A 27,724-nucleotide genomic window follows, 5' to 3' on the forward strand; every position below is an offset into this window, starting at 1 on the left:
GAGATGACGATGTGTCACCGTAGGTTCATTGATGGGAACACATGTACCACTCTGGTGGGGGATGTTGATCATGGAGGAGGCTGTGCACGTGTGGGGGCAGGGGGTACGTGGGAGATCTCTGTACCCTCGCCTCAATTTGGTTATGAACCTAAAACTGCTCTAAAAAACTGTCTTTAAAAAGTAATAATTAAAGAAGTCAGAACTGATGAAACTTAGTGATCAACAGGATGTTAGAGTGAAGGAGGTGAAGGAGTCCCGGATGCCCCAGGTTTCTATCTCTGATAGTTGCTGAGGCCACTCATCAAGGCCACCTACCACATCTCCTGCAGTCCTGTGATTGACCCCATTCTTGAGATGGCCTGGCCTCTGCACTTGGAAATCACTAAACTCTGCATTTAAAAAAAAAAGGCATGAAGCCTTGACCAAGTATTTGAGACAGAAGGAGGCAAAAAGAATGAAATAAAAGGGTGTGGCTACTGGTGGATCCTTAAGGGAGAGAAGAGACTGAGTGCCACAATTACTAAATGCAGGTGAGTTGTCATCATCTGGGTCATGGCCAAACAAACAGAAAACAGTCCGAGTCTTGAGGTGACAAGTCTTGTCTGTCAACTGCTCCCATTTGCTCATGGGAATGAATGCGCTGCTGCAGGGTGACACGAGAGGTAGTTTTGAAGCCGAGGCTTGGATTAAATCATGTGCACACGGTTTCACAGCTGGTAAATGGGAGGGAGAGGATTCCAATAATAACACCTAACACTTACAGAGCACTTACTAAGTGTCCAAAACTGTTCTCAGTTCATAGCATGTATGATTCATTTAATAAACCTCCTAGCTCGGTGAGGTAGGTAATATTATTATTCCCATTTTACAGGCAAGAAAACTAAGGCTTGCAGAGGTTCAATAACTTATCCAAGATAGTACACGTGGTAAATGGAGGAAGCAAGGAATTAGACCCTGGAAATCTGGTACCACTACTCAATACCCTGAGTCTGTCTGTCCAGCTCCAGAAACCAATTGAGACAGGATGCTTAACCACTGACCCACACTGCCCTGACACAGGAAGGAGTCCAGGGGTAAGGCGAGATGCTGAAGCTAGTGCAAGTTTAGGGCAGTGAGAGGCCAGGAGGAGTGAGGTGAACCCGTGTGGGCCTCTGGATTCAGGGGCTCTGGGATGGGAAGGGGGCAGCAGCAGGATTGACAGCTGCAGCCCGCCCTGGACAAAGGCAGGTGAGAAATTGAGAGACTGGATTTCCGTGGAGGTTGGAGCAAAGGCGCCGTGGTGGGAGGGGTTAGGAGACCGGGGTTGCAGAAGCTTGTCGAGATTCTATGAGGACACTTTACAAGAATCAGGCTTTCTGGATCTTGTGAAATTGATTTTATTTTTATGTCTTAAGTTTGTGCCAGGATGTTATTTCTCAGTTGAATTCCTTTGACTACTTCTACCTCCAAATTACACTCTCATCTTCCTCCTGTAGCTGTGCACTCACTCCCACGTGCAAACAGGGACTGCGAGCAGACAAGCCTTATTTCCTGGAGGCTAAGCATGTCTGCCTGTTGGCCATGACCCAGAAAAGGAGCGTCCTTCTTTCTGAGTCTAGTAACCTGTGTTAAGTCAGACCTTCTCCCTTAACCACCAGTCACTTGGTTTTGCTTTTTCTTTTCTTTAAATTTCTACTTGCCTCATTAACTCTTTACTCCAGGGTCCTACATTTTCTTTTCTAACTATAGAAATTCAGTGACCACCAAAGTTTAGAAGTACCAAAAGCACTAACCTTTGCTTCCTGCCTTTGGCCTCAGCTAACAGGCTCCATCTAAGTGCCCTTGGGCAAAGCTACGTCCTACTTAAGACTCTTCTTTCCCCGGAGGCTCTTTATGAGACAAGCAGCCTCAGGAACAAGCAGAGGGAAAGGCAGTGGGGATGCACATTTACTGAGCCCCAATTCTGTACCCTGCAAATACTGGGCATTCTCCAATTTAATACTCGCATTTACTAGGTGCCGGACTCCGTGCTAAGTGCTTTGCAAAAACCTCCGTGGTCTTTGAAAATACAAATCTAGGCCTCCCACCTTCCTGCCAAAAATCATTTAAGGGTTTCCCATTGCTCTTAGGATGGAGCGCAAACTGGTGTTCTTACCAAGGTCTTTAGGGCTCTCTGTGGTCTGGTCCCTGATGACATCTATAGCCTCATCACCTCTTCCCATCCTCCTTCATTTACTAACTTAACTCTGTGATTCATCCTTCAGGTCTCAGCTCAAAAGCCACAGTATATGGGAGGGAGGGCGGGAGGGGAATGCAGTGGTTTCAGGCAAGCCCTCTACAAACCAGATGGTTGGGTTCAGATCCCAGCTCTGGGCCTGATCCGCATGGTTGGGATCGCATGCCCGTTGATAAGCCAATCACTGGCCAAGGCGGTGGAACACCCAGTCCTGCTCCCTGGGGCCCAGGGATGAAATCAACTCTACTGGGAACATGGTGGGCAGAGAGTGGGAGAGACCGGATTCCCCAAAGCAAATCAGGAAATGTTGCCCAAGAAGGGAAAGCAGATGCAAGAATTACAAATGTCCACTTCACTGTCATGCTTTGTTCCCGACTTGGATCATTGTGCTCCTCCTCCATACTTGCCTTACTCCTGTATCACATGCACTAGTATTTAATTAGCATTTTCACCACTCCCTTCTTGTCCTTAGAGCTTTATTTTAAGATAATCTTATTTATATCACTGCTGTAAATGAAAATCCAATATTACTTGCTATCAATAGGAGATGATCTTAAATTTGTTTTTGCACTGAAAACAAAACAATGTTATTAAATTCCAGCTGGAGACTGTGGCCTGCTAAAAATGCTCCGGGATGGTGGCCTTGTACTCTCTTTGTTAAAAAGAGAGATTGTCAAGTGTTAGAGAGGCGTAAGGACACACTAACACCAAACTGAGCCTTTCTTCCTGATGTAATCAGAAGGCCTAAGCAAGAAATGAAAAGGAAATGACTTTGTCACTATGTGATTTGATGTGATGTAATGCCCTATATCCATATAGCATTGAAAAGTCGTCTTCCATGCCTCCTGCAATCATCTGGCATACCACCAACGCTACCTGTCCGATGCTTTAAGGAATGCTGTCTTGGAGTGTTTGAACCCGGTCAAAGCTGTTGAATGAATGGCCAAAGACGGTGAGACTGAGGACTAGTTGGATGCAAAACAGCCAGCACATTTTATCAACAGGAAATTACCTCTCTGTCTGATTGGTCCTTTCTGATGAGATATGTCAGACACTGCGCTTCCAGGCCGGCGCTACGCAGTGTTCCCAATGAATGACCCCTCCTTCTGCCCAGCCAGAAACCTGGCCTCCATCCTTGACACCTCCCATTCACTGATCCCCTTCACCAGGACAATTTCCCCAGCATATTCAGTCATTTCCACCTCCTAAATATTTTCTCAAATCAGTCCATTTCTGTTCCTCTCCACTGTAATCACCGTCCTTCACACTGCCATTATCTCCCTTCTGGGCTACTACAACTGCCTCCTAGCTGTCATTCTGCCTCCCCTTTTGCCCTAATTCCCCAATCAACTTTCTACCTATCATCCAGAGTGATCTTTTCAGAAAGTGAGTGGAACACTCACTCCCCTGCATTAAGACTTCAATGGTGTATTGAGGTTGGAATAAAACCTGCAGCCAGGCCCATGTGACTGTCATCTACACCTGCCTCTGTCTCACACTTCTTACCTCATTCCACCCAGCTTCTCCATCCCTGAGCTGGAGCCCCCTCACTCTCCTCCTAGGGTCCTGGATCAAGTGGCTCCCTGTCCCTGGAGCCATCTTCCCCGCCCTCTGCTCTTCCTCCCCCTCTGGGTCCTTCCTTCTAATCCTTCAGTAATGCCTTCCCTGGACCCCAGTACAAAGTATATCCCCTCATCATCGGACTCCATTCTTTGCCCTTATAGCACTTTTCACCATTTTAATTATATATGTTTATGTGTGTTTGCTTAATTTCGTTCTCCTCCATCAGACTAACAGCTCTCAGAGAGGGAACAGTTCTGTCTGTCTTATTCATTGATACATCCCCAACCATTAGCCCAGAGCCTGGTACTCATTGTTTGTTAAAAAGCATAAATAAATACTTTCTATAAAGCAAATAATGTCCTTAATATCTAAAAATGGCTCAGAGGGAAATGCCTTGCCTGAAAAGAAGAGAATCTGTAGCTTAAGCATGAAGGGTATTGAATGTACTTGGTAAGAGATTTGGTAGTGGATAAGGTATAATTATGTGGCTAGATATTTAGAGATGATTTGTGTTTTATGTTTAGTTGGTGGAAAATTTTTAAAAATCTGTGAAGTCAGTGAATTCACGAAAACATGAAGAGTTCGTTAAGATATCAGACAAAACAGGCAGGATAACCCAGAGGGTGCTAAGTGTTCACCTCCTTGAGACACAGGAGTGAGATGAGCCGTGGATTTGACTGGATTCCAAGTAAATAGAAAAGAGAGCTTCACAAAGGCTAAACCATATGGCCAGCCCTCCACTCACCCAGCTCCTCCTACCAATTGTACTGGAAACGGAAGTTCTGCCTGCAGATGAGGCTGGGACCACAGACAGGTAGGTCAAGGTAGCTCCACCTCCGAGAGGAACTGGGTGGAAATGGGAGGGGTCTGGGGAGAGGCTGAAGTGGGACGTCATGTGGGGATGACGCTGAGAGATGATTAATAAAAGAGTACACTGGGCCTGTGCGCTTAAGAACATCTTAAGCAAGTTACGATCCTGCAGGTTTCTCCTACAAGCGTGTGGCAGCCGGAGTTATTCTGTAAGGATTTGTGAAGCCACAATTCCTCCCATGTCCTGCTCTCTACTACTGCTGCTTGGAAGAGAGCCCCATGGGGAACAGGGCAAGGACTAGATTTTAAAAGTCAGATATCAGATATCTTCTTCCCTTTATCCTGATAAGGCCCATAGGACTGGCAGACATGAAGTGTAGACAGGATGGGCTCTCATGTAATTGGTAGATACACACTGTATGTGTCCAGTCAGTATACGATCCCCAGAACTCAGAAGGAAGGTAACGCTTTGTGAGCAGATCTGTTAGAAGTGTCAGCTAGAGGGGCCAGCCCGGTGGCGCAGTGGTTAAGTGCGCACGTTCTGCTTCAGCGGCCTGGGGTTCGCCGGTTCGGATCCCAGGTGCAGACGTGGCACCGCTTGGCAAGCCATGCTGTGGTGGGCATCCCACGTATAAAGTAGAGGAAGATGGGCATGGATGTTAGCTCAGGGCCAGTCTTCCTCAGCAAAAAGAGGAGGATTGGCAGTTGTTAGCTCAGGGCTAATCTTCCTCAAAAAAAAAAAAAGCTTCAGCTCAAGAGTAAGTTTGCCCATCTGCACAAGGCCCTAACTAGATAAACCAGTGGTGTGCTGGAGCCAGCTCGTACCAGCTTTCAAAAGCCAGTTGTTAAATTTTCTGAAATTTTGTGAACCAGTTGTTAAGCACAGACATTTTTAAAAATGAAATTCTCTGTACCTACAATTAAAAACACTTGATTAAAAACAGAGATAACAAATACTCAGAACTCATACTTCCTAATTACTTTCGATTTTACTGCTATCTGTGCTCTTGAGGTTATTTACTTCTATTATATCGGTAGAGTGGAAATACTCCATAACGCTGTACTACTACTCATCTCTTCCCAACTCAACGTTCAGTGACATCACATTGGTGGCTTGAAATTGGCCAAAGTGGGAGTATTTATACCATGGAAATTGGAAAATGCTACAAATCAAGGCTTGATTTACTGTTTTGTTGATTGTCTAGACTTAAGTAAATGATGGATGGGCCGGCCCGGTGGCCGAGTGGTTAAGTTCGTGCGCTCCACTTCAGCGGCCCAGGGTTTTGCCAGTTCAGATTGCGGGCACAGACATGGCACCATTCATCAGGCCATGCTGAGGTGGGGTCCCATATGGCACAACCAGAGGCACTCACACTAGAATATACAGCTATGTACTGGGGGGCTTTGGGGAGAAGAAGAAGAAGAAGAAAAAAGAAAATGGAGAAAATGTTAATAATGCAGATTAAACTTACAAGCCTGTTGTATCTGTAAATGTTACATTTTGAATGGCACGAAAACTGAGGAAATATTCTCCCAGTATTTGAAAACTATTATCTGGTTCAGCAAAGCAGTCGCTCACTTCATTGACAAACGAACGGAGTTCCGGCCTGTCTTCCTTGTTTCACTTTCATCTTACTTGTTAATGTGCAAGAAAAGAGCAGCCAACAGTCGTGTCAGAACTACATCCATTCACCAATTGCATCCTTAGGTTGGCTACAGATACAGGTGCTCAGCAAAAATCAATGAATGCATTCTATGAGAATCTATTGGCTATATGGAATTTATAATAAATAGTGTTGTATATTTTACTATTTGCAAATTGTGTTACACATCCTATCAGTGAAATTTTAACAAACTTATGTACATATGTAGAGTATGTACATATCTTTTTGAGAACTGGTTGTTATACATTGACCAACATACCACTTGGTACCTCTCAAACTAAAACAAGTGATGAGCATGAGAGGTGACTGGATTCTAATCAATGACGTTGATAGGTTTGAGAAAGAAATGTCAATAGAAGGAAGCTGAACTTCATGAAGCCTTAAGAGGATGCAGCAAAAGGGAATTTCACTGTTTATTTAGCCAATTCTGCCCAAGTGAGAGGACGCATGGAGACTGGGAGTAACAAGCATTAGAGAATCATTTTCTGCTGAGGAGAATAAAGGTTTCGTCAGATCTCACCATTGTCTGGATCATGGTTTCTCAAGCTTGGCACTATTTTGGACCAGGTAGTCTTAGTTGTGGGGGCGGTTCTGTGCATTGAAGGATGTTTAGCAGCATCCCTGGCTTCTACCCACTAGATGCCAGTAGCACCTCCCCAGTTGTGGCGACCAAAACTGTCTGCAGACATTGGCCCTGGGGCGTAAAATTGCCCCTGGTCGAAAACCACTAGCTGAGATGAAATATCACTTCAATTCCATCCAACTCAACAAATAACCATTATCACTCGCTGTGTGCGAGGCACTGTTCTAGGCACTTGGGACCCATAAGTGAAGAAGACCGACAAGGTACCTGCTTTCATGGATCAGCCAGGCTACACGCCTTGGATAATCCACTGAGTTGATTTTCTCCACCAGACCATGAGCTCCTTCAGAGCAGAAATGGTGTCTTATTTTTCTCTGGGTCTCCAGCCCATCATGGCACAAGGCCGGGCACCAAGGTCCTTGTTGAACTGGACTGATCTGAGCACCTCGGCTGGTCGGACACACCGCCCACCTCTGCAGCCCACCCTTTATCTGCCACTGCACTTCAGCCGTGCGGAGCTATTTCGGTTCCCCCACGTTCTCATGCTCTCTTTGGCTTCCACATCTTTCTTAATGCTGTTCCCTGAGTGGGTTAGTTTTCTATTGATGCATAATAAATTACTACAGACATAGCAACTTAAGCCAACACCGGTTTATCATCTCATGGTCTCTGGAGGTCAGAAGTCGAGGCATGCCATGCCTGCGTTGTCTGCTTAGGTTCCTGCAAGTTTGAAATGGTGAGGTCAGCTGACTCCATGGCAGCTCGAGGGCCTTCTTCCAAGTTCACTTGGGTTGTTAGCAGAATCAGTTCCTTGCCGGCTGTCTGCTCGAGGTCACACTCAGCTCCAAGAGGCCACTCAGTGGAGTGTCCTTGTCACATGGGCAACCCCATCTTCAAAGCCAGAAATGGAGGACTTCTCACACATCAAATTCCCCTCATGCTTCAAATCTCTCAAATTTTGATCTCTTTCTCCAGAAAGAGCTCTGTTCCTTTTAAGGGCTCATGTAATTAGGTCAGCCTCACTGAGGATAATCTACCTTTCTTAGTCAACTGTGCCACAGAACGTAGCCTAATCGTGGGAAGATACCCCACCATGGTCCCAGGTTCCTCCCACCTCAAGACAGAAAGGATTATACATGGGTGTGAGCCCTGGAGGATCATTTTAGAATTCTGCCTACCGCACTTGGATCTCCCACTTTCCCCAACTCCCATTCAACTTCACTACACCCAACCCCCATTCAACTTCGCTACCCCAGCTCTCTTCCCTTTCAGATCTCAGTTTAGATGTCACTATTTAATAACAGTGGTAGCTTGCTTTTACGGAGTTATTCCTAGAAGCCCTGAGCCAGGCTCTATACATAGTATTGTACTTACTTTTCACAACAACCATGTAAAGTACATATTATCTTTATTCTTTGCTCTCAGAGTTCCCTCTGCCTAACACTCTTCCAGATAATCTCCTGTTCCTTCCTTCACTCCTTTCTGGTCTCCACTCAAATTCACCTCCTCAGAGAAGCCTTCCCTGATGACCCTATCTAAAAATTACTCATAGTAGGATGCCAACTAATAAATGCCGAAGGGATGGCGGACTTAGAAAATCACCATTGGGCAGCCACCATATTAGTAATTGATTCAGACAAGAATCATTAGCAGATGTTAAAACTAGTGAGTAAAAGTTTGATGAGGAACAGGATAATTATATATGCTCAAGATATCTCTCCACAGAATACTTAATTATAAAGGAAAAAATCATGACTTTATGTTGGAGAAAGCTGGCAGACACCACCTGAACTAAATAATTAGAGTTAAAACCATCAGTAATGGGATAAAGCTGCCTCACGTGCCTCTTAATATGATGCACCGAGAAGGACACGGTACTTCCGTGGTTTTCCTGACTTACCAGATATGCCCAAACTGAGAGATTACTCTACAAGATAACTAGTCTGTACTATTCAAAAACATCAAGACAACCACAAGCTGAGCAACTATTTCTGATTGAAGGAGATTAAAGAGACACGACAACTAAACAGAACGTGTGGCCCTGGCTTGGATCCTGGACCAGAAAAAAGAAGCTTTTTCTTTTGTTTTGTTTTACTATAAAGGGCAATCTTGGTACAAATGTTAAAATTTTAATAAGTTCTGTAGAATAGATTATAGCATTAAGTTAATTTCCTGATTTTGATCACTGTACTGTGGCTGTGCAAAGAAAATGTCCCTGCTCTTAGAAAATATACACTAAAATATTTAGGGGTAAATGAGCATCATATCTGTAACTTACTGTCAAATGGTTCTAAACAAATAATAAAATAATGATGAAGCAAATGTGGTAAAATGCTAACAGTTAGGGGACCTGAGTGAAAGGAAAATTGGAGCTCTTTGTACTGTTCTTGCAACTTTTATGTATATTTGAAGTAATTTCAAAACAGAATTTACCAAAAGAAAAGAAAATATAAGAATAGCTCACTGGCTCACTCTTCACCCCTCGTCTGCTTTACTTTTCTGCACAGCTTTTATCACCGATAGTTATAGCATGCATTGTATTTCACTTTCCCAACAACCATATGACTTAGGTACTGTTATTATTCTCTGCCATGACAATTCCCTCTGTCTGAGATGCTCCCTTCCCCAGGAGTCTGCATGCTACTCCCTCACTTCTCTCTGGTCTCCACTCAAATGTCGCTGATCATAGCAACGATGTTGAGGTCTTCCCTCGTTAGACTGCAAACCCCTTGAGAGCAGGGGCTTTGTTTTGTTCACTGCTGATCCTCATCTCCTTCAATGGTACTGGGCACATAGTAAGTACTCAACAAACATGTGTTGAATGGAACACCTCTATTTTAGAGAAGACACTTAGGAAAGATTGTAGGTTTTGAATTCAATCTTTGAATTCGGGAAAGATGATTCTAGAAATATTCCTAATTACAGTACTCTACAGATTTTGTTACTCCAGGAAGCCCCCTAACCTTTGCGTGCTCTCTTCCCCTTGAGGGTGGGCTGGGCCTTGTAATTCACCTTTAATGAACAGAATATGGCAAAAGGGATAGCCTGCCACTTCCATGATTAAGTTAATTACAAGAAGACTGTGACTTCTATCTTGTTAGTGGAACCTTGCTGGCACTTTTTCTTGACTTCTTGCTTGCTTGATGTCATGTTGTGAGATGTTCTATGGAGAGGTCCATGTGGCAAGGAACCAAGGCAGGGGGCTCTAGCCAATAGCATGCAGGGAATTGAATCTTGCCAACAAACACATGAGTACCCCCTTTGAAGTGCACCCTCCCCAGCTGAACCTTCTGATGAGACTGTAGCCCCAGCAGACACTTGGACTGCAGCCTGTGAGAGACCCTGAAGCAGAGGACCCCGCTAAGCCACACCCAAGTTCATGATACACAGAAACTGTGAGATAATCAGTGACTTTTAAGCCACTACATTTTGGAGTAATTTGTTTCACAGCAATAAATAACTAATACTACAACCCTCTGCATCTCCACAGATGTGTTCTACTATTGTAGAAACATTTTGAGTTATATTTGTCTGTCCCTTCCACCCTCCGTCACCCACACTGTAAGCTCTTTGTGGGCACAGACTGTGATTTTATCTGTGGTTTACCGCTTTATCTGTGGTTCCTAGCATATCACCTGCTTCACAGTTGGAGCTCAATAAGTGACCGTTAGAAATTATCAAGGAGTCCCTCATTAGAAATAAACTGTAGTTGGGTTTACACATTGACCTGTGAAGTTGGTCAGATCTAAAGACCCTGATAGTGTTCTTGAATTTGCAAAGCTCAGAAGCAGAGCCTGAACTGTGTGTACTTCCCCAGGGCTCTACCCCACTGTGAGGCCCCATCTGGGTGGCCAGCTGGTCCCCTAGATGACATCTCTATCTCAGCTTCTTCAACACTATAATTCTTGAAACTAGTGTTTGCAACACTAGACCACATGAGAGGACAAAGTGACCTGCCCGTCCACCTGTTCTAATTAACATATTTTTAAGCCTCCCAAGGAAAACCATTTCTCCTCCTTCCTTTACACCAAACAAAGATTTAGCCATAAAATTTCGGCTTAAGGTAATCTCATCCTGAATCAATGGCTTCTTTTTGGAGTTTAAAAAAAAAAGATCTGTCTAACATGTTCATTTTCATTTTAAAAATGCTATTTTAAATGGTAGGGAGCCTTTTAATTCTCCACTATGGGTTATAAAAAAAATAATAGATAGGCAGAAATGTGTTATTAAAGCTATTTTTCTTGGCGTTTTCTTGGTAATTTAATAAACTGCTGAAGCTAAGCCTTGAGACTTTATGATGCAGCAAGAAGACAACTTGTCTGTTGATTAATAGTTTCTGATCGTCCCCCACCCCACCCCCCTGCTTCCTGGGGCGATTCCTGAAGGACAACGGGGACGTTTCTGAGGAACGAAGATTTGGAGGAACATTATGCAAAAATATCATGTTCAAGGAAGTTTAATCTCCAAGAATAGCTGCACTCTTCTCGAAGACTCAGGGTGCTAGTCAACTGGTTGAGGCGAGTCTCGGGTTATAACTCTTGAGGTGGTCGGTCCATCTTTGACAACTTCAGAGCATTTCACCAACTTTGAAAATTTTCCATGTCAAAGTCCCTGGGGAGCGTCTGCTTGGGCTGCCGTAACAAAATACCATAGACCAGGGAGGGGGCTTAAACAACAGAGATTTCTCTCTCACAGTTCTGGGAGCGGGGAAGTCCACAGTCAAAGTGCCAGCAAGGTAGGTTTCATTCTGAGGGCTCTTCTCTTGGCTTGTAGGCAGCTGCCATCTTGCCGTGTGCTCACATGACCTCTTCTCTGTGTGCATATGGAGAGAGAGAGAGCAAGCTCTCTGGTGTCTCTTACAAGGACACTAATCCCATCACGAGGGCGCCACCCTCAAGATCTCATCCAACCCGAATTACCTCCCAAAAGCTTCACCTCCAGATACCATCATGTTGGGGGTTAGAGCTTCGACACATAAGTTTGGGGGTTACACTAACATTTAGTCCATAACAGGGGGTGTTCTAGTTATTAGGCCTTGATTACTTGGATTCAAACCCACTCCTAATGATCCTGAAACCCTGCAAACCAATTTCTATTTTGCCTTCTAGCTCTCTGTTAGACTCTGTCAAGGAAGGGCACTGGAGGGAGACCAGAGGCTGAAGGAGGAAGAAGGGACTTGTTCATTCTTGTTTGGCTCCTACTCTTGTCAGCATCAACCCAGCCCAATGGCAAACTTTTCCAATAGCAGCAGTTGTATCCAGCTTGCCATCTTTCCAACACTTGCGGAACCAGCCTCACTGTGCCTCCTAAGAACACGGGCACCAGTAAGCTGATGCCTCCTCCTTAAAGGTCTAGGTTCCTACCCCAAGGAGCCTCCTCTGAGCCCAGAGACACCAACACCAGCCAAACAGTCCTTCCTCCCCAGATCCAGATGTCTAAGTTTCAGCTCCTCAAGGCTCCTCCTCTGAGCTTCTAAGTTTTAACAATTCCATCTTCTTCTCTTTGGATGGTATCTGCTTTCTGCAGTTGCTGCTTCTGTATTACCCTTGGAATTCTTTTTTTTCTTTTCAGTTTTTTGATAGTCAACAATTATTTATTTACATTAAATTCTTTCTGTTAAAATAACTGAAGTAGCTCCGCCTCCTGCCTGGGCCCTGACTGATAGTGGGGACTTGGTCTCATTCATTTGACAGCAAGATGGAATCCCCTAAAATGCAGACAGGACACTTTTGCAGTCTCTGGGCCAGTTTCTCTTCTTCCAAAATGAAGCAACTGATAAATATGTTTCCTGTATGAGAATGACCCCACTAAGCCAATTGTCTCCTCCTTTTGGGAACAGCTGGGCTGCATGGCTGTGGCAAGGAAAACCTTCCTTGTTGAAAAGGTTTCTTTCTTTATAGACAGTTAGTTCTGTGAGGGCAAAGAATATGATTGTCCAGCTATGTAACTCAGCATCTAGCCCAGTGCCTGGTGTGAGGGAAGTGCTCAATAAATGTCTACTAAGTGATGAATGAATAAATAGAAAAATGGATAGATGTGTGATGGATGGATGGATGGATGAGGAATGGGTGAATCAATGGGTGGATGGATAGATGAGGAATGGATGGATGGAAGGCTGGATGAGGATGGACAGATGGAAGGATGGATGAGGGATGCAGGGATAGATGAGGAATGGATGGCTGGATGACGTTACCTGATCGCAAGAACATTTATTAGCGGGAAGAAGAAGGCCTTCCTGAAGGAATGTTGTTAGAACTTCATTTTTGAGTATGTCAATTAAGATTAGGTTTGGCTATGTGTGAAAGGAACCCGAAAAGCAGTAACTTTTAAACAGAGTTCCCTTTCCTGTCACATAAACAAAGTCTGGGGCGACGCACTCCAGGGCTGGCCTGGCATCTCCACAATCATCAGAGGCTCAGCTCCTCCCATCTTCTTGCTCTGCCAACTTCATAATGTAGCTTCAGCCTCCATGAATCACACAGAACACTTCTGCCTACCTCCCATTTGGCCAGAACCGAGTCACATTTTCTGGGCAGTCATGTGCCAATCTGAAGAGTGGATTTCTATTACTAAGGAAAAAGGGGAAAACGTATATTTGGTGGCAACTGAAAATCCCCGTCATACCGAGGAACTAGTAACACAACTGAGGATGCCTTCCCAAAGGAGGGAGCCTTGGGGGAGAACTTGAAGTCCTGGAGGAGGAATTCCAAGGCTGAGAGTTGATCTCCTTGCTCCAGAAGACCCCCTCCTTTCTCTATGGCTGCTTCTCTCCCAGTCCTACGCCCCTGCCTCCCACTTCTTATGACAGCGGCTTAACACTGGAAAATGACTTAGAGGTCTTAGTTGTCTGAAAACTTAATAGTCATTAACCGTATGATAAAAGTTCCAACAAAGTTCATTCACTCTGGGCTGTGTTACTAGAAACAGAGATGTACAAGGAAAAGTGGGTGAGAATACTGACTTTGTGTTTACCATGTGACCTTAAATGAGATACTTAATCACTCTGAACCTTAGTTTGTGCATAGGTAATAAATACACATGTCACAGGGTCATTATGAACATTTTATTAAATAATAAAGATGATGTATACAGCAATGTGCCTGTTCCATTGTAAGTGCTCAATGATTGGTGGCTGTTATTATTTTATTAAGTATTTCTGGAACCCACAAAATCATGCTACTTCTCAACTTCGTTGCTTAAATGACACACGGTCTATCATTCGTTTTAAGATTTGCAAATAAAGTACATTCTCAGGAAGGAGACTAGGGTTGTGGCTTGAAAACATATCAGACGAGAATTAGATGCAGGGACCAGGAATGTTAAAAGAGCAGACATCATTCTCTGACACTCTGAACTGGGGTGGGTGTCCTGCTGTGAGCTCTCATATATCCCTTTAATAACCTCATCACCTTTCATGGTAACTATGATTTAACGTCTAAGCTTAAAAATGCACGGGAGCAGACACTGTGTCTGCCTTGTCCTCTGCTGTATCCCTAAGAATAAGTTTCAGTGAGCATGTGCTGCATGAAAGGAGTGGAGAACTGGTTGGAAGGAACACAGAGAAAGCTGGGAGTTTTCATTCCCTCCCCAGACTTCACGATCTTGATTCAGGGCAAGCACTCAGGGTTCCTGTTCCCACTACTCCCCAACCGCTTCTGGAAATCCCTGAGAGGTGAGCAGAGTCAGGGAGTACAATGTGTTGGGAAGTCATTGGGCATTGGCTCCAGCCCTCCCCTAACTAAGTTTCCTCCTAAATAATTTTTTAGGGAGAAAATTCGTAGAGGCTGCTGAGAATCCAATTCTCAGACATCCCCGGACGGGGGACTCGGGTCGTGGGCTCTAATTGGGTCAGAATGCAGCTCAATACAATTCAGCAAGCAATTTTGACACTCACCATGTGCCAGGCACCATACTCAATGGTGTTCCACATGCAGCTTTTCTCTTTTTTAAAATAAATGTTTATTTTTGTTAAAGTACTACATGCACATGGTTTAAAAGCCAAATAGTACAAAAAGATTCATAAACAAGGCAGCAATCTCTGCACCACCGTCCCTCACAAGCCCATCCGGCGTCTCACAGGCAATTCCCGGAACTCTCTTGCCTCTTTTCTCTGGGGTTTACCTCCTGATTTCTAGATAATTACGGGAATTCCACTCTCTCTCAAATCATCCATTTTAGATATTACCTGCTGACTTCCTATTATGGTAAATGAGGATTTTAGCCCCATTCGCATCCCTCTTTTCCCCTCCATCCTCCACTATAGATATAACACAATTTTTGGTTAAATCCATATCTGGGATTTTTATTATTATGACCACATAAATATAGTTCACTGCCAAGTTAATAACAATTGTTTCATTTATTGTTTGAATTTATAGCTAAATCTTCCCACCCCCACCAACTACTATACAACAACTCTCAATACAATTTTCCACACAATCAACTCTGTCAGAATAATCTGCCATTTTCTTTTTCTCCTGCCCCTCCCAGTCCCCCACCAAAACACCTCCTGTCTGAGGTCTCCACTTCCTGCTCCAGTCTGGACTGGTGGTGGTGGCTTTCTAGGCTCCACATGGTTCTTGAGCTCAGATCGTCCTCTTTCATCACCCCAGGGGTCTCCTCAGCCTCTCTCCTGCTGAGGTTCCATTGAATACCCATTTTCTGGATTCCATGACTTCTGTCTTGTTTTTTTTGTCTTAGTGGACCACATCCTCCCTTAGCTTCCCAACAAAGGTGCAAGGAAAGTAAATTTTTTGAGACTTGGCATATCTGAAAACATCTTCACTCTATTTTCACAGATAAGAGTTTAGTTTTAGAATTCTAGGTTGAAAATCATTTCCACTCAAAGTGACAAGAGCTTTGTCCAAGGATCTTCTAGGTTTCCACGTCACTGTTGAGGAATCTGATGCCATTCTGGTCTTGAACATCTGTATGTGAGCAGATTTTTCTGAAAATTGTAGAATCTTGCCTTTTCCCCTGATATTCTGAAATTTCACAATAATATGCCTTGATGTAGATCTTTTTCATTCGTTTTGCTGAGCACTGGTCTGGGCCATTCAATCTGGGAGATTTTCTTGCGTTTTTTCGTTAATATTTGCCTCCCCTCTATGTTTACTCTTCTGCCTACAACACCTGTCAGCCAGATATTTGGTCTCCCGGACTGATCTTCACATTTTTAAATCTTTTATTTCCTATAATCCATGCCAGTGTCTTTTTAATTCTCCTTTCCATGAGATCCCTCTGATGTTAGCTTCCAATCTTTTCCACCGAAAATATTAAATCAGCAATCACTGTTTTAATTTCAAAAGCACTTTCTTGTTCTGAAATAAGCATATAACCTATTGTCTTTATTTTTCAAATATACTATCTTCTCTTATCTCCCTGAGAATACTACCATTTGTCTCTCTTTTCTTAGTTCCCTTTTTCCTTCCATCTGTTTCTGATTGGAGATTGTCCATTCTTGTTAAGCTTCAGGTCCTAAAAAGTTGATTGGAATCTCTTTGTGAAAGGGCTTGGGGCAGTTTTCATTGGTACTTCCAAGTGCTTTGGGGGCAATTGAGTTGCTCCAGAGGACCCTCCAAATTCCTGCCTTGAGGTCAAAGACTGGCTGCCGGCATTGCATGAGTGTGTGCATTTCAGTGAATTCCCATTTTCCATCTGGGCCCTCATCTCCACCGTCCTTATGCACTGTCTGTAAGTCTCTCCAGGGAAAATGCCTCCTGTCTCCTGTAGAACTGTCCATGCTCCCTGGCTTTGAGGGTACAGGATTGGCACTACCTCTTCCATCAACCCCTTGCTTTCATCTCTCTGCAGCCCCACTTCCCTGATGTCCAGCACCCGGCAGTTCCTGAGACTTTCAGGGCTCCGCAGGGAAAACGATCTGCTTCTCGTTGGTCTATTTCCTTTGGCAGGCATTTCAACATGCTCTTCTGTTCCGCTAAGGCATTTACCATTCCTCCATCCCATTTCCGCCTTTGTATATAGCAGACGGGATTGCTGGCTTCTCCTAGTTTCATTGAGAATGCGGTTTGTGTAAGTTTACTTACTTGTTGTCTGGGTGTAAATTTCAAGAGAGGAGGGACAAAATCGTCTTACTCCACCATCTTAAAACCACAAGTCTATATTAAGTTTGCATTATCTTTTAATCCTCACAACAATTAACACTGCCATTAATAGAACTGAGGTTTGGAAAAGTTAAGTTCTCTGCCCAAGGTCAGAGCTGGGGAGTGGCTAAGAACCCCAGGTCTGGCCAAGGGCAAATCTGTCCTGCCTCCAAACACTCTGAGATCAAGAGAGGATGGTAAACTACGGTCCCGCCGGGTTAATACCTGGAAGTACAAGGTGAGGAAGCCCCCGGGAAGAAAACGGCTCCTACATTTTTGAGAACTTCTAGGTAACTAATGTCTCTCAGAGTCAACGGAGAATCTAGACTGGTAACAGAGAATATCAACAAGAAATGAGACATACTAGAAGTAAGGGCCAGCCGTGGGGAAGGGGGCTGAAGGACTCAGCGGGAATCGTAAATTTAGACCATGGAGGAGGGAAAGGGCATAAGTCCTAAGACAACTTGGAGGAGAAACTGGTTTACAGAAACCCAGAAAGGAAGACCAGTGAAGCCAAAGGCTTCACACTGCAAGGGCAAGAGAAATGCTCTTGCGGGCACTGGGCCCATCCCTAGACACCAGTGACTTCCAGACCCCCAGCCTTTCATTGCGATCAGGATGAGAGCTCCTAATGTTCCCCAGACCTGGTTTTCACTGGCCTCTGCCAGGATGGGGCTGGGTTTTCAGTTGAATAACGGGGTTGGTGATAGAGCAACTTAGAGCTGACAAGCTTGGTCTAGCCTGTATGTGCATAGTTCATTTTTTAGACCCAAGAGTAAGTCCTTATGTTAACCCCTCTGTTTAATTCCATCATGTTAGAGTCTGCCAAAGGAGGGCACACGGGTTTCATTCCACAGACCAGCTCTGATCAGTGGTGGCTGCCTAGACCACCATAGGGAGAATGATTCTGTGACTTTGTCCAGGTTCAGGAGAACAGGTGCTCAGTGCTGCCTGTCATGGGTATAGAATAAGAGAGTAAAGGACATGTGCTATCACCCATTCAGGCCATCTCCTCTCCCTAGATTTGTGTCCTCCATAAATGTGATCGGGATGCTCGCGATGTCCTAACTCAAGTCACTTATAAAAGTTGACTGAGATAGATCCAGGGACAGAGCCATTGGAGCAGTTTTGAGATTGACTTCTAGCTTGGCATTGATGTACAATCACTGGATATAGCCTGTCACATGTAGGATTATTTTTGGAACTGATTTCCAGGCCACGTTTTCCCATCTTCTGTCCAAGAGAGACTTTTTCTGTAAAACCACCATCTGGATAAGACAGAGCAGAGTACACTTCTTTCACGTCCATTCCTGAGATGCATAAACTGGGATGCTGAGAAGTGAGTGGATCACAGAAGAGAAGAGATAAGCCCTCAGGTGGATGATCCGATCCCTGGGGCCCCATATTTAGATCACAGCACTTTGAGGACTCCAGCCCGTGGTCTCTTTTCACGTCTTGAGTAAACACTGGGTCTCGTGGGGTAAAATGAACCGTGAAGATCACGCAGAACATAACAAAAATAAACAGGCACACTCCACTTCAAGCAGCTCATACTTTTATCATAAAATACAAACTTTCTAAAATTAAGTGTCTTACTTCTATTTTACCAACAACAATGAAAACAAAAATCACTCACGTTAGCTAAATACAGGTGCATATGTGGTTGAGCAAGTGAGTATGAAAATGAGGGATATGTGTGTGTGGTTGTGCTGTGTGGGGGGGGGCTGCGTGCGTGTGAGTGTTGGTCAATAGATCAGTCTGGTCTTGCTGTTTTCTGTCTGTGACCTGGCTGGAAACTTGGCTTTCCAATCTTCATACCAAGCTGTTGCAGAATCCAGAATTCCAGAACCCTTAGCCCTGATCCAAGGTCTAAGGTAGGAGGAGAGAGAAGAGAAGGAGATCTAAAAATTTATGCCGTTCCCACTGGAGGAAAAGTAGGGGCTGTTCCTCAGGGGCCCACCAGACGTGGAGCCAAACCTGGAAGAGAAGGAAGGTAGACGTCACAAAGAAATTTCCGATGTTAGTGGAGACATTTAGAAAAAATAATATGTTAATTTGGGGACTGTCAAAGACTGTGAAGACCATGATATGCCTGGAGGCTAAAAGCTTTAGCATAATAAAAAAGCCTTGGCTCTAGGAAAAGAAAATATTAAAATGATATAATTGGAGGACAATAAAGAGCTTCTTCTGCCACTTACTTAGGTCAGGAAGCCCCTGGCAGCCCTATTATTTCTACGGGGTTTATGCTCTGCCATATCCAGGACCACAGAGCAAGGAACCTGTCTGGACCTGAGCACCTTACCTGCGGGCCTGTGGCCTCTCTATCTGCCTTAGAGGAGCAGGCGTGTCCCTCAGGAAATTCAACAAGATCGGAGAACTCAGAGCCACATCCCAGAGTGAGATCTCGGAGTCCAGACAACCCCAGGCTCCTTCTCCTCTTATTAGCACCAAGTTAACTCAGCCCCTTCGTTTCAACACCAGTCTGAGAATTAAGCACTAAGGCATCACTGAGTGCCTTGGACTTTGCCAGACCCTCAGGGAAGGAAGAGCCCAGACGATCTGAGCCTCACCCTCTAAGAGCGGAAATACACAGCCTTCTGCTTTTTCTCCCTGACACACTCCTATTCATACTTCAAAAGAGAGTTCAAAAGCCATCTCCTCTGTGATGGCTTCCCTGACCTCTCCAGGTGGAGTCACTTACTCACAATGCTGGGATCCTATCGCAATTTCGTCACCCATCTGCTAGGATACTTTGAATGAACGGGAACAGAGCTCAGTGCAAATTGCAGCAGAGCCAATGGCTGGATCTAGTCTAACCCAGGGATTCTCAGCCACTTTTCAGCTGGGCGGACGCGCATTACAGAAGATGCTCCCGTTCACAGCACCCTCCCATGAACTGATGCAGCAACAAAGGGGGGAGAGGGGAGAGGAGGAGGGAAGAAGCAACCGGAGAAAACCAGGGCGTTAATTAGTAACGCCTCAGCTGGGATCTGCATCTGTTGCTGATTGTGAGCGTCCATGGACAACCAAGGCACTGGGTTCTGTTTAATTCCCTTCACACTGAAATGAATATCATGAGAGAAGGGACACTGTCTGGCCTGTTCACCATTTTACCCCAGCACCCAGGACCTGGCACAAGTAGGGGCCTGATAAGCAGTTCACACGGGCGGTAACCCCACCTCTTCTCCTCTCTTTCAAAAATCATATCGGAAAAGAAATTATTGAAGCGGACGTTATCAGAGGGACACCTTGGACTCCACTCTGATTTACAAAACAAAGGCTGTAACCCATACTTCAGCGTTGAATAATTACTCAAGACATACCTCGTATCTGATTGCCACGCCCTACACATCTAGGCCTTTCAGGTTGAGAACTTCTGATCAGATCAACTGCCAAGGGCATGGTCTGGACAGGAAGTACACTAGAGGGCCAGGGAGACTGGCAATCGGTGTGGACTAGTTATCAAGGAATGCTTCCTGGAGGAGGAGGAAGAGCTTGAATTGCTGCTTGAGCATGGTGAACTGTCCTGGTTTGCCTGGGGCAGTTTCTACACTGGTATTTCCAGTGTAATTATTATTTGTGCTCCTTTTAACTCTCAGATTTATTGTTGTTTGGAAGATAAACTGTATGGCTATCCTGGTGAATGTGTTCAGATTGACTCAGCAGATGGAAGACAGACTCCCCTCCTCCTTCCTGAGAACCTGGAGGCCACCTGCTCCTTCCTTGCTCATGTCATCTAGTTTGGTCTCTTGATTCTCTCCTTTGCTCCTGACCCACAGGAAGCACTGACCCTCCTTACCTATAGACTAAACTCTCCACTGAGGCCCTTGTATCCCTCCCACCCAGTGCAGCCTCTCCTAGGCCTTGTTCCGTCTGGCACCACTGTAACCCCCCAACGCCATCATTGTGCTCAGTGCTTCCTGCGTTCCCTCCTCCAGTGCCCAGGTCTTCTTTTCATCACTCTCTGATCCCTCCCTCTCTCCTCCAGGAAACACTTTCTTCACTTGGCTTCCTGCACTCCACACTCTCCTCCTATTTTCTCTCCCACCTCACTCATGCTCCCTCTTAGATCCTTTGCTGGTTCCTCCACATCTCCCCAACCTCTCTACATGTCAGAGGACCAGGGTTCCATCCTCGGGCCTCTTCTCTTCTCTATGTGCACGTATTCCCTGGGCAATCTCATTTCATCCCAAGCCTTTACATATCGTCTATATATTAATGACTCCAAAATTTACATTACTGGCCCCCACCTCTCCACTGAGCCCCAGACTCGTATAGGCACCTGCCCATCAATAGCTTCGCTCATGTGTCTAACAAGCATCTCAAATTCTACACATGCAAAACCAAACTCTGGATCAACAGGTCTTTGCTCTAGTCATCTTGATCTTAGTATTTTGGCATTGCCGCTTATCCAGTTGCTCAAGTCAAAAACCTAGGAATCATGCCTGACTCCTCTCTTTTCCTCACTCCCCATCCAACCATCACCAAGTCTGGTCAAATTCTAACCAGACGATAAACACTCCAGCTCTTTTCACTTGTCTCCCTACGCACATCACTGCCCTAGTCTAGGCTGCCAGCACCTCTTGCTCGGACAGCTACAAAGGCTCCTCTCCTGCTCCTCTGCATCAGCTCCTGCCCCACAGTCCACCCCAAAGTGCCCATCTCCCAAATCTATACGTGGTTCCTTCTCTCGTTTCATTTCGATCTCAGCTCAAGAGACTTTCCTTCATTCTCTCCCTTCACCCCCACACCTGACATGGATGCTGCCTGTTTATTTCCTTATTATCTATTTCTCCTGCCAGAATGAGGGAAGGAAAAACTTTGTCTTGCTTACTCCAGTATCCTCAGTGCCAAGGACAGTGCCAGGCACATAGAAAGTGCTTAATAAATATTTTTGAATGAACAAGGCCTGCACCCCTTGCCTTGCTTTTCTGACCTCACTTTCCTGGTCTTCCCAACCTCTCTGGCCTCCATTCTGCTTTGCTGACTGCCACCCACTCCCCATCACTCTCCTCCTTTGCCCACAATGTCTCCAGCTGGCCCCAGGCTCTCTCCACTTCTAAGACAGCCCCTTCCTCATTCTCCTGCTGGCTCCTCTTCCTCTCCCTGGTCCTCTGCAGACATCCAGAGACCAGGACTCAATCCTCTTATTGCTCCCAATCAGAGCCTCCCCATTACTGACTGCTGAGACCTTGGGACCACACTCCCTCCAAGTTCAGCCAGTTCTAGCTTCTGCAGAGTCTCTCTTCCCTTGAGCCCATGGCACAGCGTGGAATGTGGGAGGTTTGTCAGCCTGCAGGTGGTCTGTCTTGATCCCTTGGCAGTCTTACCTACTCTCACGTCCAGGGAGGTTAGAACCTCCCGTACAGACCCCTCCAGTCACCGCCAGACTCCACCCTCTCTCACCACCAGTTTCTCTCCCCTCCAGCCCATCAGTTCACTGTAATGTGCACAAATCCGCACTGGTTCCCCAGGCCCGGGAGGCGGAAGCCTTGAATAATCTAATCCCAACCTCCCTTTTCCAATCCTATTTTCCACCTTTTTCAGGGATAAATCTAATACTTCAACCAGATGCTTTTCTTCCCCAGGCCTCAAGCTCACCACGCACCTTCCCATCTGGAGCCTTATTCCTTCTGCCTGGAATGCCCTCCTCCAGTCACTGCTCCCTGGAACCTCCCCATCCTACCGTCCCCCGCTGTCCACCCGGCACGGATTCTCCCTCTCCCCTCGGACCACTTTGATGGTCTTCCCTTTGTCACAGCACTGACATCGTTGTGCCCACATCTCACGGCTATTAGTGCTCCGAAGGGAGGAACCTTGTCCTATCCACCCACAGGCTAAATTCATATTAACTACATAAATTGAGGCCGCATTTTCCAGGGTGTATTGGGTGGAACACACCATGATATGCTCTACGAGAAAAAGGAGGAAAAAAGTGGGAGGGAGGGAGGAAGAAAAGAAGAGGGGGAGAGAAGGAGGGAGGGAGGAGGTAGGAAAGGAGGGAGGGAGGGAAGGAGGGAGGGAGGAAGGGAAAAGAGAAAAACAGCAAGCAAGAGAAAAATAAGGTTGTTTGGGTTTTATTTTCAAATAACACTATTGACCACGCTCTTGAACACGGTCCATGCACCCTAGGAAATTCAACGATCTGAGAATTCCAACAGTTAAGAAATCTGTTTATCGTTGTTTCTCACAGCTTTTCCCCAACAGATCTGAGTATGGTAAGTCCTTCTAGCATTTGTCCGGTCTAATGAGACATTTAGGGGAAGCACAGAAAGGGTGGAAGTTAGGGGACACATGGCCGACTCCACAGCAAGGGTCTGTGGCAAGGAGGAAGGGCATCAACGTCAGGTCGGGGAGTTTGGCCCTAATCCTATAAACTGGGTTTCTCAAACTGGGGCCTGTGCTCCCCAGGGCGTGCCCGGGGACTCAGGTTCACAGGAGTGACATGGCACCGCCTGCTTCTCGGAGCATCCACAGGCGTAGAACATTTGGTGGCTGGGAATGCCTGGCTATGCGTGGTCCTATTAAAACAACAAACACAGTTTACCAGAGTGTCAAATTTGTGTGGAATTTTCGGCTCAAATGTGGGGTTGTGTTGGCTGTTGGCGGCTAAGCCCTCTCCTCTGCTGTTTGGGGTACTTCCGCGGGAAAGTGTGAGCAGCCCTGATAAGCAGCAGCAGGCCCTTCAGCTGGCCTGTCAGGAAGTCAATGGGATGTTTGGGAGATTAGCCTGGCAAGGCGTCTGGGTTCAGCGAGAGGGGGAGAGAGCTGTAAGAAGATTACCTGGCCATGTCCTGTTGTAACCAAGCCAATGGGGAAAGGCAGATGCGTCACGCTCCGCCACCTGCCACCTGCTGTGGACGGGGTGCCCAGCCACTGCTGACCGTGCGGCGGCGTTTCTGCAAGCAGGCTGCAGGGGCCCAGCCCCGAACCAGGCCTGCAAGACCTTGCTCGCCTGCACACCAGCTCCCTGCAGGACCCACACGGCCTCCGGACGCAGGCACGCAGCCCTCCCCTTCCCGCAACCACGGAACACACCTGCCGAGAAAGAACCCGGGAGGCCCAGTGCACTCACTTCCCCTGTCCAGCGGCCTTCTGGACACAAGCTGGGCTTGCAGTGCGGGCTGAGGACTCACCTGTAAGGCGGGGGGAAGAGGTACTGCGGCCCATCTCCTGCCATGGGGGAAGGTTCTCGGGGGCTGCCGGACAGCTTTGGAGGTGTCCTCTGAGGGTACGGGTAGTTGGGCTGGACAAAGGGAATGTAACTCAGCAGAGGCGGGTGGGAAGAGCGGAAGATATGCTGTCCCATCTGCTGTGGGTTGTACGGCATCACCTGCAGGGCAGGGAGGCGAGAAGGGCTAGGTCAAGTGGAGCTCACTGCTCCCAGACATCGCAGCTCCCCAGCCCTGAGCCCAACCCCAGGCCCTGTGCCCCTCAGTCACCGTGGGCTACACAGAGGCAACACGGTGGGACGGAAAAGCCACAGGGCTCAGCTTCCGAATGTGAGACTGGCAAGTTACTTAATTTATCTGAGCCTCAGTTTCTTCACCTGTAAAATGGGCACACATTATCTCCATTGTATGGAGACTGAGTCCAGTGATAGAAGTAGAGACTAACACATAAGAAATAGCAAATAAATATTCTTTCCATTCCCCTCCTGTCCCTCTACCTTTCCCTCTGCCAACAACCATCCGACACACCCCTTGCTCATTTTTTAGTCTTGACCATCTGGAGAAAAGCTGTTGAGATTTATACATCCCTGACTCCTACTTCGGGATCTCAACAGATTCCATGTCCAAGACAGCCCTGCTCCGTGGAAAGTGTGATGGATTATGGAAATGTTCTATATCCGCCCCTCCCAACATAGGAACCACCAGGCGCATGGGGCCATGGAGTGCTCCAAGTGTGACTAGTGTGAATGAGGGACTGAATTTTAAAATTTTACTTAATTTTGATTGATTTAAATATAGATAGCCACATATGGCTAGTGGTTACAGTGTGAACCCAGGAGAAAGGGCAAAACAGGGGATTTGGCTCAAACCCTAGAGAAAAATGGGAACTCAGCGGGGTTTTAGAGACTACCTGGATCAGACTCCCACCAAGAACCAGGGCCCCCACTGTCTTGCCCTTGACGAGGCAGGGACCCCACCTGTCTTATTTACTGATGCAGTCTCAGCACTAAGACAGTGGCTGGCACATAGTAGCTGCTAAATAAACATATATTAAATGAATGAATGCAAGAGAGGAAGAGGAGGGAGGAAAGAAGAAACCACTAAGTGTTTGCTTGAATACCTAAAATGACGGGGAGCTCATTACAATGTGAGCACTATATTCCACTACGGACAGCTCCCAATGTCGGAAAACTCCCTTTTGTATGGAGCTGATGTCCATCCTCCTGTGCTGAGGGGAGTTTCAGTCAAAATTGGGGAAGCTTCTGGATTTCCTCTTTAATAGCAAGAACCTAGAGTCCAAGCTGCTCAGGGGTTCACCCTGACAGCCCTGTCTCACCCTGCACATCCTTATCCAATACAGTATTCACCAAGGCTAGCAGTTATGAAGGCTTACAGTGTGCCAGCCCCTTCAAATGGATTCTCTCATTCAAACTCCAACCAGCTCTGTGTGCTAGGACCATTCCCATTCCCATTTTAGAGATGAGGAAACCGAGGTTCAGAAAAGTTAGGCGACCTGTTTAATGAGTATTTCAAGTGTCTGAGTTGCGGTCAGAGCCCCAGCGAGGTGAGCCCAGAGCCTGGGCCCCTGTACCGCATCTCTGTGCTTGCTCCTTCTGGAAGCCTGAGTCCCTCCCTTCTGGCCCTGCAGTGGACATGCAGGATCTGGACATGCAGGTGATGCTGGACACAGCCACCCAAACCCCAAGATGGCGAGCTAAATGTAGGAAAGAGCCAAGAGCTCAGAGAGAGGACCCAGGGAGGCACCTCCCAGCACAGACACCTGTGGGTCAGCGTGGCAGGAAATACCCCTGGTTTTCACAGTGGGGGAGGGGGAGGGAACGGACCTGGGAGGAGCCTGACACAAAAGAGAAGATGCAGGTCCTCGCGCTTGTACTGTTTATTCAAAAATGTACTGCTACCTACACGTAACTGATAAAACCCATAAAATAAAGCTGTGTCTAGGCTCTGGAACCATCTCCAAGATGAGCTCTTTGCTGACAAAAGCAATGATAGAACAGTGCCCCCGGAATGCCGCATTTGTATAAAAATGTTTGTATAAATAGACATCACCGGAAGGATACCTAAGAACCCAGGAATATTGATTGCCTTTAAGATTTTTTATTTTGTACCATGTTCTTATATTACTTTTTCAAATATATGCACATACATAACTTTGTCTAAACGCATATTTTTTTTTTTTTGAGCTCTGTGGACGGTATCACTGTTCATGGGGTGGAGGTGACGTGGCTGAGATTCTGTGAGCCAGACTCTCATCTCCACTTCATCTCAGGATGCAAAGCCCTGACTGCTGAAAAAGCAGTCCTGGCCCAGGTAATAAAGTAACCTCTACCTATGGGCCCTTCTGGAACATTCTAACATACTTCAGGTCAGAGGTGCAGTTTGCAGGGAAAGAGTGGGCCTCCCTGGGGAGAGAGGAGAGGCTGAGGAGTCTGTGAGCTTGAGTGTGGGGTCTGTCCCTCTGTGTGAGGGGGCAGGACCAGCCAGAGAACACAGCTGGTTCCTGGCTCCTCCCCTCACAGCCCCCTCCCTGCCCCCATTTCTCTGAGCGTGCTTTCTTGTGTTTTGTGTTTACGCGTGCACCTGTGCAGCTTGGTGGCATGTATCTAACTATATCTTTACCCGTGTCTGTGTGTGTGTTTGCTCTGCTGCCTTCCTGTGTCTCTGCTGCTTTATTCTGATATTGTGTTTTTGTGTATCTATGTACAAGAGGCAGTGAACAATGGCGATTGGGAGCACGGACCCGGAAGCCAGGCTGCCCAAGGTCAAACCCTTGTGTTTGACCACTGTGTTACTGTCAAGTAGATACTCACCGCCACCCTATCCATGGGAGCAGGGGTACCAGAGTCAGTGAAGAAAAATACAGGATGCCCAGTTAAGTTTGAATTTCAGATAAAAGATAAACAGCAAATAATTTTTTAGCATAAGTCTGTCCCATGCCATATTTGGGACATACTTATACCAAAAATTTATTCATCATTTATCTAAAATTTCAATGTCACTGGGTGTCCTGTATTTTAACTGGCAGAATGACATGGGAGAAACGTGAATCCCCAGCCCTACTGATGATGGGCAAAGCCATGTGACTTGCTTTGGCCAATGGGAGGTGGGTACACATGGAACCAGCTCGAACCCAGTCACAGCCCAGCTCCGCCAACCCGTAGACCCGTGAGTGAAAAATAAATATTTATTGTTGAAAGACTCTGAGACATTGAGGTTCTTTGTTGTCAGTGCAAAAGCTAACTTATATGTTCACTTTATGACCTTGGGCAAGTTACTTAATCTCTCTGTGCCTCGGTTTCTTCCTCTCTAAGCTACTTCACAGGGTGGTGGTGAAGGTGAACTTGGTTACTGCCGGTCAGGTCTTTAGGGAAGGCCTGGCTCGCAGCGAGGGCTCTGGAGTGCAGCTGTGATTGTCATATGGGGACCCTGGGGTGTGTTTCCACACACCTGCTGGCATTTGTCTCTGTACTCTGCAGCCAGGGGAGGGCCAGAAAATATGGCTGGTGACTGGACAGACAAGGAGAAGGGAGCAGGTGTCCTTCTGACCCGAAGGCCATCGTGGGGCTGGGACAGGGTGGAGTGGCCCTCTACTC

The 27,724-nt window shown here is 46.3% G+C and overlaps 1 protein-coding gene across 4 annotated transcripts in view; it reads right to left on the reverse strand.

The window, feature by feature from the left end:
• Window positions 1-18,622: 18,622 nt before the first annotated feature.
• The window catches only part of C2H1orf94 (chromosome 2 C1orf94 homolog), a 36,716-nt gene continuing 27,614 nt past the window's right edge, over window positions 18,623-27,724 (reverse strand). For all 4 annotated transcript variants that reach the window (XM_008536260.2, XM_070595024.1, XM_070595042.1 and 1 more), the window contains 2 exons: window positions 24,075-24,271; window positions 18,623-18,915 (listed from right to left, as the gene is read on the reverse strand). In XM_008536260.2, coding sequence (XP_008534482.2) covers window positions 18,840-18,915; window positions 24,075-24,271 — 273 coding nt within the window. In that variant the 3' untranslated portion in view covers window positions 18,623-18,839. The remainder of the gene's footprint in view (window positions 18,916-24,074; window positions 24,272-27,724) is intronic.

The sequence above is a fragment of the Equus przewalskii genome, chromosome 2 (assembly GCF_037783145.1).
Source record: "Equus przewalskii isolate Varuska chromosome 2, EquPr2, whole genome shotgun sequence".
NCBI classification, from domain to species: Eukaryota; Metazoa; Chordata; class Mammalia; order Perissodactyla; family Equidae; genus Equus; species Equus przewalskii.